At 42.7% G+C, this 14,613-nt stretch overlaps 1 protein-coding gene across 1 annotated transcript; it reads right to left on the minus strand.

Annotated features, from left to right (window-relative positions):
• Positions 1-9,574: 9,574 nt before the first annotated feature.
• On the minus strand, positions 9,575-14,017 carry CAT6 (cationic amino acid transporter 6). Its single transcript, XM_021944789.2, has 4 exons — positions 13,533-14,017; positions 13,219-13,438; positions 12,556-13,124; positions 9,575-10,176 (listed from the first exon to the last, which is right to left on the minus strand). The coding sequence occupies exons 1-4, from the start codon at positions 13,933-13,935 to the stop codon at positions 9,602-9,604; spliced, it is 1,767 nt and encodes a 588-aa protein (XP_021800481.2). The 5' UTR covers positions 13,936-14,017; the 3' UTR covers positions 9,575-9,601.
• Positions 14,018-14,613: the final 596 nt, after the last annotated feature.

Here is a 14,613-nt window from a genome sequence, read left to right on the forward strand (position 1 = left end):
CCAACATCTCGACCATCTACTGCTGCTGGTAGGCCTTGCTTCTTTTCCTTTTTATTATTTATTTTTTTTTTATTGGCCTCTCTAAACTACTTCTGTCTCTGGTCATCTCACTCTTGTCCCTTTCCTTTTGTATACGCAGTCTCGGGTCGCAAAAGGAGCCGAGAGACGTCGGGTACTGAGGTCGCACCGACCCAGAGTGCCGCGGCTGAGATGGCGGCCGTGCAACGGCCGAGGAAGAGGACCCTCTTTACCTCCTCGGAGGGCAGAAGTGAAGAGGAGGCTCCCTCTGCGACTGTGAGTGAGGCCCCCCCTGCGCTCGTAAGTACCACTCCCTGGCACCCCTTTTTTCATTATATTTTTTTTTATGCACTCTGGTAATCTGGTTCTTTCCTCAGGACGTGGTAATAGTCGAGGAGGAGGCCACGGTCGAGGTACCGCCCATGACGAAAACGGCTGCTGCCCACATGGTGGCCGAAGAAGTGGGAGGGGCAACGGTTGAGGAGGCGGCCGCTGCCGACAAAGGGGCTGAGGCGCAAGATGCTGAGATGGCGCCCGCAGAGGTGCCGTCCGTCGAGGAAGCTGCAGAGGGGGCGACCGAAGAGATTGCCGAGGAAGTCGCCGATGAGGGCACTGAGGGAACTGCCGAAGAGGCTGCCGACGAGGGCGGCGAGGAGGCCGATGAAGAGGCCGCTGAGGAAGTAACCGACGAGGCCGCCGAAGAACCTGCTGTGGACGCGCCAAGTGGTCACTGACCCCCACCCCTCGTCGCCCAAGCGGCATCTCCTTTCGCTCGGTAAGAATCCACATTCAACATACTTGGCTTAATTGTTTTCTTTTGATCTGTTCCACACTTCTGACCGAACTGTTTGTCTCCAGCCTCCCCAATCGTCGCCGCCGCTGGCAATGGTTGCCGCGACCATGCCGCCTGCGCCGTCGTTCCAGGACTCGACGGTCGTGGCCGAGCCGGTGGTGACTGGGGCCGCGGTCGTGAGTGTACCGAGTCTCCTGCGGACTACCTCGGCGGTGATGACCGACCTTTCGCTCCCCGTGAGTACCTGACCTCCTTTTCGTTTATTCCTTTACATCCTAGTTAACCATATCTTACCCTTGCTCCCTCCTATGTTCAGGAAGCCACCTCCTCTGATGATCTTGACGAGCTATACGCCAGCCTCCATGAGGAAGGGGGAAGCTCGGCCTCGGCTCCGTTGGACGAGGATTCCAAGACCGTTATTGAACGGCTCCGGGAGTTTCTTCTCCTTGATGTTCGGCAGATGACCAACACCGGGGCGATCACGGAGTTTAGGTCCTGCTTGGATACGGCCATGGCGCTCGGTCTGCTTGACTCGGCACAACCGGACGAACTGCAAGCTCGTCTGACCGAAGGCGAAGAGATGCTCGGCCGGTATACCGAAGCTGTCAGGCGGATGGCCGAGGGGAGCTCGCTCGAACAGGATCTGGAGGTGATAAAAGAAAAAGTTCACCCTGCAATGGCCCGGCTGAAAGAAAATGACCTAGTTATCCAATGAGAGAACGAAGCGCTTGCGCAAATTGAGGCCCAGATTACCGAGCTCCAGGCTCGCCGAGATCTCATCCTCCAACGCCGAGATGGCGCGGTCGCAGCCGGGAGTGAGTTGAAATCCTCGGCCAAGCAAATCCTCAAAGCAGGGACTGAGACGAAGAAGACCCTGGCCGAGCGGAAGCTGATTCGAGCGAGATGGCAAGCGGACATCAACGGTGGGGACATCGCTTGGAGAAGGATCACCTGCCTGATCTGGGGGATGTTCAGCGAAGGGGTCTAAGCGGGTGAAGAGCGGCCATTCCAACTTTCTTTTCTTTATATGAATTTTTCTTTTCTGGGATGTAACAAATAACCACAAATAAACGCTTTTTTATTTGTATATATAGTTTATTTTCTGTTCTATGACTTCACACAGATAAATATGTATAATATTTCGGCCGTGACTGGCCGTTCTCTTTCGTAAATAATGCCCTTTCTAACTAAGTGTAAGGCAAGGGCCTCCCTTTTTTTCTGAAAAACGAAACGTATGCTTTCCTTTCTTATATGACGGCCACGCCCTTTGTTCGGCCCGTCTGCCTACTCTCCCCCTCTTTTTTTTTCTTTTTCTTGACTTTTTTGTCGTAGGTTCTCGGTGCCATTTCCTTTTGAACTTGCGCCGAGTCGTAGGCGTCGAGTTCCAACTGTTTTGAACTCACCGAACTCTTGAGCATCATTCGTGAGCAGTCCTCTTTCCTTTTGCGGTGTTGTCTGATATCTCGAGGAAACCGAACCGTCAGCCTTAGTATCTTACTAGTGTTTTGGCTCCTGGTCGAGACGTAAGTAGATGTGCCTACGGCCGAATTTTTCGAAACGCGGCGTGCCCAAAAAACTTCATGAGGTAAATCACGCGTATTGCTAAGTTTCTTTGACAGGCGCGGCCCTGGGTAATCTGGTGCCCCCAGCTCCCCCTTCATTAAACCGTCCTTCATGATAGGCCGGATGTCTTCAAACTGAAACCCTTGATACGGCCTGCCTTGCTGTGCCTTATTTCACGGCCAATCCTGTCGGGTCGTTTGATCAAAAGGCTCGGCCGTTATGACCGAGCCGGGTAGTTTTAGTGGAACGCCGTAGCTTTGGCCGAAATAATCTCGGTCAGCTGGCCATCGAGGTATGGTCACCTGGTTCTGCTGATCTATCCCATGGAGGGAACCTGGGCGCGTTTGTATTGTCGTCTGACTGGCCGAATCGTGCATTTGTAATGATAGTGCAACGGTCATGCCTTTTTGCTCGTATTGTTGTGGTGACGCTTCGGTCATACTGCTCTGGCCGGACCGTGTCTGATCAGCCAAAGTATGGATTGGGCCGAATTGCTCGGCCGTAGACACCGTAGGACTTCCCCTCAAAGCCTTGGCTAGAGCGTGGAGTGGGCTACATGCTTTCTTTGCCGGTTGGTTTGGCCCGGGGTTCGCCCTTGTAGGCTGGGCCTGCCCCCAGCTGTTGGTCGGCTGCCAAAGACGCTGGCCGTAGCCTGGCGCTTGGGTATGGGAAAAAATGCCAAGGCTGCGGCTCTCGCCGTCTGGCTCATTCCTTTCACGTCCCTGACTTCTATGTCCGGCTTCAGGGGGTGTTGCGGGCGAAGTTACCGGCATTTTCTCCTGGAAGAGCGTTCGCAGCCCTGAAGTGAATTTATCCATCGTGGCCATGAAGGACGTCTCCATCCTGTAAGCCTGCCTGGATATCAAGTGTCCCACCGGGCGTGCCAAAAGTGTCTGCGGCGCAAATCTCACGGCCTGGAGTTCCGGGCCGAGGGGATGTGCATTAACACGGGGTTTCCTGCTTTTGGGTGCGGTGCGGTTGTGCGCGGGCGTGCCAGCACGGTTTACCGTGCGTTTGATGTTTCAATGAGTTTTGGATGGATGGATGGTGCGCCTGTTTGATCTGTCTTCCTAGTCAAACGATTGTAGCCGAGAGAGGAACTGGTCTCGGCTGTTAGGTTCACGGCCTGAACTATAAGGCCGTCGAGTGATGGTGTTGGTGGTGGATTTTGGGCGGTGCTCCGGCGCGCTGCTCAGGGAGCGACGGTCGTGTGATATATGGGGTGAGTGACCGAACAACAAGGATGGTGCTCCGGCGCCTTGAAAATCAAGGGTCGTATGATATATTGATGAATTGATTCTGCTTACAATCTAACACTACTCCTAGGAAAGCAAGTAAAGATATTGAAAGTGCATTACAGGAAAAAATAAGTTGCTCCGTGGGAGGCTTGTTTTGGTGTTGAACCCTTTGAATGTAGCTCGAGTCTTGTATTTATAGGAAGAGTCCCTGGATGAGTAATCGAGGCTGAATTTACGCATAGTGGAGTCTGATTAGCGCAAGTGGGCAGTCCAATCGACATTTGGGATCGTGAAGTATGGTGGTGAGACTCCAGAAATCCCGGTGAATCTCGGCCGCCGCTCTCGATCGTGGGTTCTGAACCTCTGGCCGTAGAGACGCATTTATGGCCTGGATAGCTGGTGAACCAACATCTCAAGTTTTCAGAATTCTTGTGAGAATGTCCACGTCTAATCACTCTGATCTTCATCACCAAATCCTGACTTCAGTCACTTCCCACCTTTCCTCATGCATTAAATGCTACTTTGTGGCCAATGGGTTTTGCTGCATTAAACAGGCACTACTTCATTAAATGAAGCCTGGGACCCTGCTGTCACGTGATGATTTGCCTTTAAAGCCTTGGCCGCAAATTTGTTCGGCCTCGGCCTCGGCCTATGCTTGAGGCCGAGATGATCATGCCTTAGGATTTCCTTCTTTTATTTTTAGGAAGGCGAAATACCCTGGCGAAACGCTGCGTTTCAGCTTCTGCAAACAAGTGCCAGGGCCGAGAGAAGGGGCTCCTTCGGCCAGCTCATGGCCGAGATTTATCAGGCACAAACAGAGTTCAAACAGGCGCACCACTTGACCATTCTATCCACATCAACATCTCGATGCATGGTAGACCGTGCTGGCACGCCCGCGCACAACCGCACCGCATCCAAAAGCAGGAAGCCACGTGTCAATGCACATCCCCTCTGCCCGGAACCCCAGGCCGTGAGATCTGCGCAGCCGACACCTCCTTTCGAAGGATGAAATACATCTGAAAATATTCTACCATATTGTTTGACTAATCAGTACCAACAACATTTTTAACAAAAAATTTACCAAACACCAAATTGCTTTCGCTCACAGCTGATTTCTCTCACAGCAAATCTGACAGCAATTATTTTCACAGCACAGCAATGCCAAACTGGCCCTAAATCAAAGATAAGATTTAATTAGGGGAATCAGTTGACCTAAGGAATACTACTTTTTTCACGTGTCATCTTCTTATTGGTCGGGGAAATATGTGTTCCCACAACAATGAGATACAACTGACAGTGATGTTTATGCGGCACCCCATTAGTAGTCACTGGTCTCTAAAAAGATCGCATGCCAACAGTACTACTTATTAAGAGAAACTAATTGTCACATATGTCTTGAAAATCCACTTTCCACCTAAAGCTTTATGAAAGAGAAACTAATTGTCAATGGGTCTCTTAGCACAGTAGTAGAGCTGTTAGTACACTTGCTAGTGGCCCTTGGTTTTGATCTCTCATTGCAGTGTATGGGAGAATACCCTCTTTCTTTTCCTAACTATGAAAAAAAAAAAACCATAGAAAACATTAATTAAGAAAAGGATATCGAACATTTGTGGATTATCTTTACCCTTTTGAATAATTTACCACTTTATCATGGACTCATGGATGAACTGTTTGATATGACAAGAGATATGACTACCCACACAAAGATTTAGAAATCCCACCGCCCAACAAAATTAAATAGGACAAAAAATCAGTTGAGCCAAACAAATAATATTAATAATAGAGGCAAATTGGCTGGTGTTGTAGACAAAAAGGATTCAATTGAGATAGGCAAGCAAACAAGGAACCAACATGATGACCCATTATTTTTTGTCCTTTTATTTATTTTGTCAAGAAGGATCACTATCTTGAACTGAAAAAGAATTAGATAAGACATGGTGTGACTGGAGTTGCTCCTCTGCCTAGATGCTGATTTTCGGTTCTCGATTTTTTAAATACAATTATTTAACTAATAAATTGCCTTATAAAATATTTATGTTATTAACATTACCTAAACTTTGACCCAAAAATACATTACCTAAACAAAACAATTGCTTTATAAAATGTGCTGTATTGGTACTTTGGATGCTTGTGGAATTCTCTGCTATGACCAAATCGATAAGAAGATAAAGATTGCAATCAACTATCAAGGGGTGGCGAATTTTTTGACCTGGAAGTTATTCTGTACATGGAATTAATTGGAGATTTATTGGGAATATTTGGATCAAAATTTGAAGTATGATCTTGAATAATCAAGGAGCAGTAAAAATCTTGTAGCAAGAGATTTTGAATAATCTAATGAGGTTCTTCAAACAATCATATTCATCAATAGACAAAGCATATAACATGAAAAGTCGAATTAGATGTCTGAGAATGAGTATGTATGTCAAACCATTTCTATATTTAGAGGTTTCATATCCTTGAGAGCTGCTTTTTTTCACATAACTTGGGAATGCATTGTTTTCTTTACCAAATTCCCATGGTTGTTACAAGGCGCTTATAGCTTAAATAGTTCAGAGCATTTATCCTTGTACCTAGGGTTTTGTGTTTAAATCTCCTCTCTCCTAATATTGATTGTGTCGTTTAAAAAATAAAATAGCATGGTTATTTTCTTTACCAATGAACTAATATAAAACAAACATATTTTGCCAAACAACCCATTCTTCTTGCAAATGTTTTTTTCAGTCCTTTCACGATGAAATGAATATTTAACTCATTGGTGGCAGTTATAATTCTTTGAATACAAGTGGTGATAGTCTAAATTATAATGGGAGAGGAGTTTCTCACACACACACATTACTAAGATGTTATAAGAATTCGAACCTAATACTAGTGATATGAAAATCAAAGTCTTTTTCACCGGACTAGACCCGTTGGTGGCTGCAGCTATAGAATTTGATATAGCTGAAAATTGGTGATTGGGATATATTGACCAGCCAAGAATGGAGAGAGGGAAATATGTCGGCCACAAAATCCTTTTTAAAATACAACCAAAACAGGTTTAAGTTGCTTTAACTTTTTATATTTTTTTTATTTCTTTTGTTTTGAGACAAAAATACACCAAAAGCACAAAACTTCTAGAACAACCATGCCTAACAAATCAAATTGAATGCCAAAAACAAACACACCAAATTCAATGTTAAAAGAAAATCTCCATTGGGAGAGTTAGGTTGGAAAAGGCAGCTAGAAAATTGATCACCATAAAAATATGCTTGAACATGATAGAATCATTCGAGGGAATGAGGTGTTTAATAACCCTTATTATAGCATTCAACCCTGAGAAATGACAATATGGTCAAGAATATTTCCAATAAGAGTATGAGAATCTCTCTCCACTAGAATCTTAATAACCAATGGCTAAAAGCCTGTATACTTTTCCCTCTCTTGTCCTCTCATCTGCTTCCCACCCCACCTCCCCTCCCTTCTTACCCATCCCATCACCTTTCCTCTTTTCTTTTTTTTTTTTTCTTTTTTTTTGCAAATCTAGGGTTCGGGCTTTTGATTTTCTTAGGGACGACATGACCGCCTGTTGGTTTTGTTGGATCGTTTTGCATATCTCGGGTTCCAGCCCCAGATTTACTTCGTGTGTTTTAGTTTTATTTGTAATAAGTGCATTAACTGTTTTTGAGTTTGGTGCGTGTTCGTAGTCTCTACTTGTAATTTTTTACTTGTGAGAGTTTAAATATTGTAGTTGTGCGTTGTGGTCTTTGCTTGACTTTTGCATGCTTGCGACTTTTATGTCGGAATTTCTTTGGCTCTTTATGGCTATGTGTGGAGGTACACTTGTGCGCCTAATGTTGCCAATGGAGTCCTCCATATTTGGATTAACCCTTTGTGGTTACTGCACTTTTGTATTTGTAATAATCTTGTATGGTTATTTGTATTTGTACTGGCTCTTGTGGATGACGGCCTTTGTTCCTGAATTATAAATGCAATCTCTTGTCTTTATCTCAAAAATAAATAAATAAAAGGAGAAAAATTTAGTTATAATGGGATAATACTGTTTTGTTATCTCCGGCCAATAATACTATGTCACGTGGACGTATTATCACACATGTTATAACATTATTGATAGGGAATAGCAAACTAGTGTTATCCCCGTTTCATTGAAGTCTTTCTCCTATATAAGACCTTTCTTATGGGGTTGTCCTTCAGCAATAGGAACATTATAGAACTACAGAATTTGGAAAATAAAAAAGCTGAGATTAATTAAATGCTTCAACTGTGACGAATGAGTTTCTAATAGTTACCTAATGCTATTTCATCCCACTTACAACAATAATTTGTTCCCTTTTGGTTCACCTGAAAATTTTCAATCCCAGCTCTAATATTTGTTTATGCAATGATAAAATTAAATTCTACCTAGGGGTGAGCGTGGTTCAGTTTCGCCTCTAAATTGCGGTCTAACCAATCAACCGTTGAGCGATACGATTTTTTTTAGTTTGATGTAAAATCAAGGAAGAACCGAAACCAAGACAAAACTATAGTTGGGCTATTGGTGCGATCAGTTTAGGCATGAGCGCTATACTGTTTTTTTAGTTATTTATTCCAATAACAATACAAAGATATATCATTTTTTTAGTGCTGCACACACTATTGAAGATCGAATTCTTCTTCTCTAATTAATTTTAATACGAGAAAAACAATTTCAATCACATATAACACAAACGTTAAAACCACCAATTTTATTTTCAACTCTCTAACATACTAACAATATTCAACATTTCATAGCAAACTAGCAATCTATTTATATTGATTGACCCAAAAACAAAAGCAATCTATTTTTATGTGTGGATGAAACATAATAGAAAATGGTGATATTGAATAAAAAATGGTAAATATACCAAAAAAAAAATATAGGGTGTTGATCTTCTCACTCCCCTTTTGTTCACTTACACTTCCATTTGATTTTCTCATTCCCCTTTTGTCCACTTACATTTCCTTTTAATGGTAATTACAAAAGTATCAAAAAAACAAAAGGAAGTTGCCAACAATCCCTCTTGGTAAGTAATCTGTAAAAACCAAAACAAGGGCTAAGATACCCATTGTAAGTCCTCAAAGAGGCTTTGGTATGCCATGGACGTGGGATGGGATATCCTTCCCTCCCCCTTTTAATAACAAAAAAAATAAAACAAAAGGGAGTGTAAGTGGACAAAAGATGAGTGGGAAAATCAACTCCCTTAATTTAATATTTAGCTGAAATCGAATCAAACCACTTGGCTTGATTTGGTTTCGCATGTTTGAACGATTCGGACAATTTTTTTGCCTACCCCACTTAGTCCCACCTCACCATTTTTGACTTCTTTTTTTGCCTCCCCACTAATCCCTCGTAGGGATGGGCAACTGAACCAATTCACACCGGCAGTTGAAAATCATCCACCGAATCGAAATTTTCAAACACCAACGCCTAAATGTCTCTCACTTCAATCGACTATGTTTAGCACACCGAGTATTCAATGCTGTACGGTCGATGGTTTCCAATGCGAAACCGAGAGAGGAAAGAACATCAACAACAGTGATCTTTGGACGAGCGATGATTCACATAAAAAGAGAGGGAGGGGACAAAATATTTCATCACTCATTAAAATAAGTAATTTCACATATTTCTGCATTCAGTAGAAAAACAAGGTTAGAAGTTAGGAGAGAGACAAGGGCTTTTTCTGCTTTGCATTGCTAATGCTCTTTCTCACTTTCTCAAGTCACCACTATTGAGGTCAACATCCAACCATAAAGTTTGATGGATTACATCACCTAGTGTATAATTAAAGGAATATTAACCTAAGGCCTACTTTTCAAGTACCAACTATACATTTTGTCGCTTGGGTAAAAAGATGCAACTGTACTAGTCTAACCTCAATATTCTTTTCTTCTTCTTTTTCCCCGCTTTTTTGTTCCATCAACCACACCATTCCAAGTCAATGACTAAATAAAACAAAGCAACTTATTATTTCTACACTGCGAGACGGGGATCATTACTTTCTTCTTGTGCTGATTCTCTGTGAATTTCACCATTCTTTTGACTGAGAGACCCACTTCCTTCAGCATCAAAGCTAGCGTGAACGCTATAGAAAACATATACAAGCACCGCAACAGCCGAAAAGACCCCAAATCTAACATAGGATGGCCTACCCAAAGACCCCAACAAAAATATGTTCAAGAAGATGGAGATGGATGGCAGCCATGGCATCAACGGGACACCCCAAAACTCAGGCTTTCGTACTTGTGTAACCATGCAATGGAAGATTTGTAACATTGAAACCGCGATTGCTGCAGTAACACAAAGCGTGAAGGCCTTGAGCTTCCCCGGTGGCATGAATTGCCAAATGAAGGAGAAGATGATGGAGGTGAGGGAAAATGAGCACAGGAATGACAATGTAGGCCGCGGATTGGTTGTACCCACAACCACATAACGCCTGAAAATAACAGCATTGGCCACCATGTAGAAAACGAAGAGTGTGCCGATGGATACAAGGTTGAGTAGGACATTTAGGTCAGTAAAAAGGGCAATAGCCGCCGTCAAGATACCTGAAAGGCACGTACATGTTTAGAGCAAATGTATGAAAAACCAAAAAAAATATATAACATAAGAAAAAACACATGGCAGAGACTTTTTCAAAGCGTGCAAATTATTTTTTTGTCAATTTTATGATTTTTTTTTTACGGCATAAAAACAAGAGATGGTGGTGGGAAATCAAAAGCACCCACAAAAGCATAAATGTCACATAGATGTGAAATTAATAAGCACGCATGGTATTTGGGTGGATAGAATATGAGCCAAACTTGAGTTGAGTGAGTGGCCTAGCCATTTATATGAAGTTTGACAGGCGAGGGAGAGCTTGTGAGGAAAAGTCATTTTCAATCAAGGGCTGCAAATGAAGGGATCTTTATCTAGAGCAAAATTTAAGATGGCTGGAGGACCAATCTACGCCACTTGTGCCTTGGAATTAAGATCTCTTACGACTTGAAAATCGAACATGAAAGCGACAGGTGGAGATGATGATGCTAAAGTCAGAAAGCCCATGAACATGATAAAGGCTGCGAAAGGCAACTATCAAGTAAGTATGCTGCAAGATACTGTCCTTTACAGCTTGTGATTGTAGATATAGCTTTTCTCAACTCTTCTACTCTTTAGATAATTGGATGATGGATATGATACGCCCATTGCACTAAAGTCACAAAAAAGAATTTTTACCTAATAAAATTTAACTTCCTATAAGGTTTAGGGTTTACGGTCACTCTTAGCACCGTACACGTAATATTTAAGAGAGTTTTTCTATTTAAATCTCATACTTCTCTTTGTTCATCCTATATTTTAATTCTAATTTTCACAATTTTCAAGAAAACCCCACTATCTTCCCAAACTACCACTAAATACACACCCAGCAGAAAAAAAAAAATTATATAAAGAAAAAGAGCATTATTTTAAAATTGTATTTTCTTGTTGAACAAAGCAAACCCATGTGGCAATTCCCAGATATATATCAATCAAAGGCTTAGGCAAGCACTGTTTCTTTGCTTCACAATCAGGTCTGGTTTTTTTTTTTTTCCTCTAGTTTTGTTTCTTCATTATGATTATTATTATTTCTGATTTGTTTGTTTGTTTGATTATGATTTGCCATATTTAGGGTTTGTGAAGAGAAGATGAGAGTGTAGTAGGTTTCTTAGATTGAAAGAGGAGTAATCTGGCAATTCTAAAACTTAATATGAAGAGTGGTTGAGGTGTGTGTATAGATGTAATAGAGTAAAATATTAAGTTGGATGACTTTTTTCTCACAATAATAAAACTTAAGAGCTTAATGATTTAAGTATTGGGATGAACAAAGAAAAGTGTGGGGTATAAATAGAAAAACTCTATTTAAGAGTTACTTAAACGAGCATTGTGGGCGACTGATCCTATCATTTCATGAACACTACCTAAAATCATAAATTACCCTTTGATTGAAAATGAATAATCGGTAACAATTGGATCAGGGCATCCTCAAATTAGATAAACACAACCTGCATTTGAGTCACTAGTGGACCGAAGTAGTGCTCTTTTAACTTTTCACCTTGGCTTTGTCGGTGACAAAACTGTGAACCCCCATTATAATTATAATGAGAATTAGGATTTGAGTTTAAGTGGCCCACGCAAATCTCAACCATTGATTTATGGAGGACTCACTATAGGATCTACACTAATCAACTGCTACTAATCCTCTACGTGTGCACGAGCCACCCACTAATACTCAACACCAATCAACTGCTGACACGCAGACCTCACAATAATGAATCCATTAGCCCGTCCTAATAATAGGAATTAAACGCTAGAAGTTCACAAATACCTTATTAGCATAAACAAAATGCTAATGCTAAGAGTAAGAAGATCATATTTATAGATCACTTCGAAACCTATTGTATTGATGAGTTTCACCTTTATTATAAAGACGAACACAAAAACAGTCCAGACCAAACGGAAACGGTTCCAGTGGTCCCCACAACAGATTTAGCTCAAAGCACCAACCAAACCACAACAAACAAGGACATTGGGCAATGTGTGTGCACTTAACTAATCCACGCATTGCACGCAGATGCAGCTCTAAAACCCAAAACAAATTTGAAAAGAAAAGTAGAAAACCCAACAAATTTTAAAAGAAAAGCTCACTGAGATCAGTTAAATTATCTCTTTGCTTAAAACGAAGCCGTTATAATAGTCTTTTGTACTGACATTATCAAAAAGAACAAAATAAAAATGTTACAGATTAGAAAATCGAGAGCATAATCGGTTTAATAATTATTGTTTGTAGTGGATAATAAATTCTAGGGTTATCGAATTGGTGACTTCATTTTCTTTAATCTTTTTATCAAGCACAACAAAAAAAAGAAAAAAGAAAAAAAGAAGAATTTATTGGATAATGAGTAACGTACCGAGAAACGCGGATGCGTTGACAGGCGTTGATGTCTTGGGGTGGACCCTAGCGAACCAGGCGGGGACCACGCTGGACCGTCCGAGAACACACATGTAACGAGCCTGGCCCAGCATGGCCACCAGCAGTGATGTAAGAATCCCGAAGCTGGCCCCGGCACCGATCAGTTTGGATTCCCACTTGCCTCGAAACGCAGCCGGAAACGGCGCCTCCGGGTCGATCAAGTCGTACGGAAGGAGCATCGACATGGAGGCCGCCATTAAGCAATACAAGACGGTGACGAGCAAAACGGAGCCCGAGACGCCGATAGGTATGTCCTTCACCGGGTTTTTGACCTCCTCGGCCATCGTCGATACGGCGTCGTAGCCGATGTAGCTGAGGTAAACCATGCTGGCACCGTTGAACACGCCTGAAACCCCGTTCGGGAAAAACCCGGCCGGGTGGGCCGGGTCAGCCGGTTCGGTGAAGTTTTTCCAGTCCCCTGTGCAGAAGCCGAGTATGATCACGAACATTATGAATATTATATGCACTGCCGTCAATACCATATTCAACACCGAGCTCTCCCTCGTACTATCAAAAATAAAAAATTATTATTAATCAGAAAAAGAAAAAAAAAAGAATTGAAGTGAAATTAAGTGACGAAATTATTAGTTTTTTTTTATACCTGTAGCAGATGATGAGAGTGATTGTTAAAACGACAACAACCGCAACAACGTCGATTTGATTGAAGCCGTCGGGGAGCGCGGAGAGCGTGAACCGCCATTTAGCGGCAGGGACGCCGATTGCGGTGCCTAAGTAGGCGGTGAAGCCCCTCGAAACGGCGGCGTTTGACATCACGTAGTCCATCACCAGGTTCGCGCCAGTCAAAAAGGCCGCAAATTCGCCTGAAAAAGTTAAAAAATAACCAAATTAATTACAGGCAGAGAAATAATAATTAAAAAATAAAAGAAAAATCGAATGGAGCAGTGATAAGTTTACCGAAGGTGACGCGAAGGTAGCTGAAGGCGCCACCAGCGACGGGCATGTCCACGGCGAACTCGGTGTAGCAGAAGGCGGAGAGGAGAGCGCAGAGGCCGGCAATGGCGTAGGAGATGACGATGGCTGGACCTGCGTAGAGACGGCTGGCGTGGCCGGTGGTGACGAAGACGCCGGCGCCGACCATGCCGCCGACGCCCAGGCCGACGAGGTCGAACCAGCGGAGGGTCTTCTGCATATCGGAACCCGAGCGGGCGCGAACGCTGCTCATTTCGTCGTAGGAGGTGGAGACGGACCCGGCCCGGCGAGCAAGGCGTGCCGGAGTCTGGGCCAGGGCCCGGAGGTAGGCGCGGAAGCTTGAGAAGGAGGAGGAGGGCCCATGAGGAACATAGCCGCTGATCTCCATTGAGGTTTGGGTTTGAAAAAAGATTGAAGAAGGTGTTGGGAACTGGGTTTTGGTATTGGAGTGAGAAGAAATGGAGAAGGGAGTGAGGATTTTATATAAAAGGAAGAGACGAAACTTTTTGGGGCTTTTCGTTTACTTTTTTGCGGGTCCCGAGAGAGAGAGACAGAGACAGAGACAGAGGGGTAAATACATAAGGTTTAACTCATAATATCAAAGACAAAATTAGGTTTAACTCATAATATCAAAGACAAAATTAGGTTTAACTCAAGCAAATCTTTAGTAATTAGGACTAAAGGTTTAACGCATAATATCATTGACCTCTAATTAGGTTTAACTCATAATATCAAAGATTATTTTACTTTCCCTTAATGAATGATTTGCCCCCTCAATTTGCACCTAGCTTTCGATTTACTCTCTATCCTTTTTTTATTTTTTTCTTTTTATAGAAAATTAAGGATCTGAAGTTCTTTTTTTCGCCAATTCTCTCCTACTATCTAAATCCTCAATATTTCATACAATTTGCTGTTAAATATAAAGGCAAATTCATCATTTTCATGTTAAAATAAAATAATAATAATTTGAAATATGAAATGATAATTATAACATTAAAGTAAAATCTCTCAAACCCCAGCCTCCTCTCATGTCCCCCTCACAAATCACACCACCACCCATTCTCTC

The sequence above is a fragment of the Prunus avium genome, chromosome 2, assembly GCF_965620075.1.
Source record: "Prunus avium chromosome 2, drPruAviu1.hap1.1, whole genome shotgun sequence".
Classification (NCBI taxonomy): Eukaryota; Viridiplantae; Streptophyta; class Magnoliopsida; order Rosales; family Rosaceae; genus Prunus; species Prunus avium.

Excerpts from the sequence above, each read along its gene's own strand:
- CAT6 (XM_021944789.2), bottom strand. The coding sequence starts at position 13,935 with ATGGAGATCAGCGGCTATGTTCCTCATGGGCCCTCCTCCTCCTTCTCA. Across the intron at positions 13,439-13,532 it reads CTACCTTCGCGTCACCTTCG|GCGAATTTGCGGCCTTTTTG; the intron begins GTAAACTTATCA and ends TAACTTTTTCAG. Across the intron at positions 10,177-12,555 it reads CAACGCATCCGCGTTTCTCG|GTATCTTGACGGCGGCTATT; the intron begins GTACGTTACTCA and ends CGTGCCTTTCAG.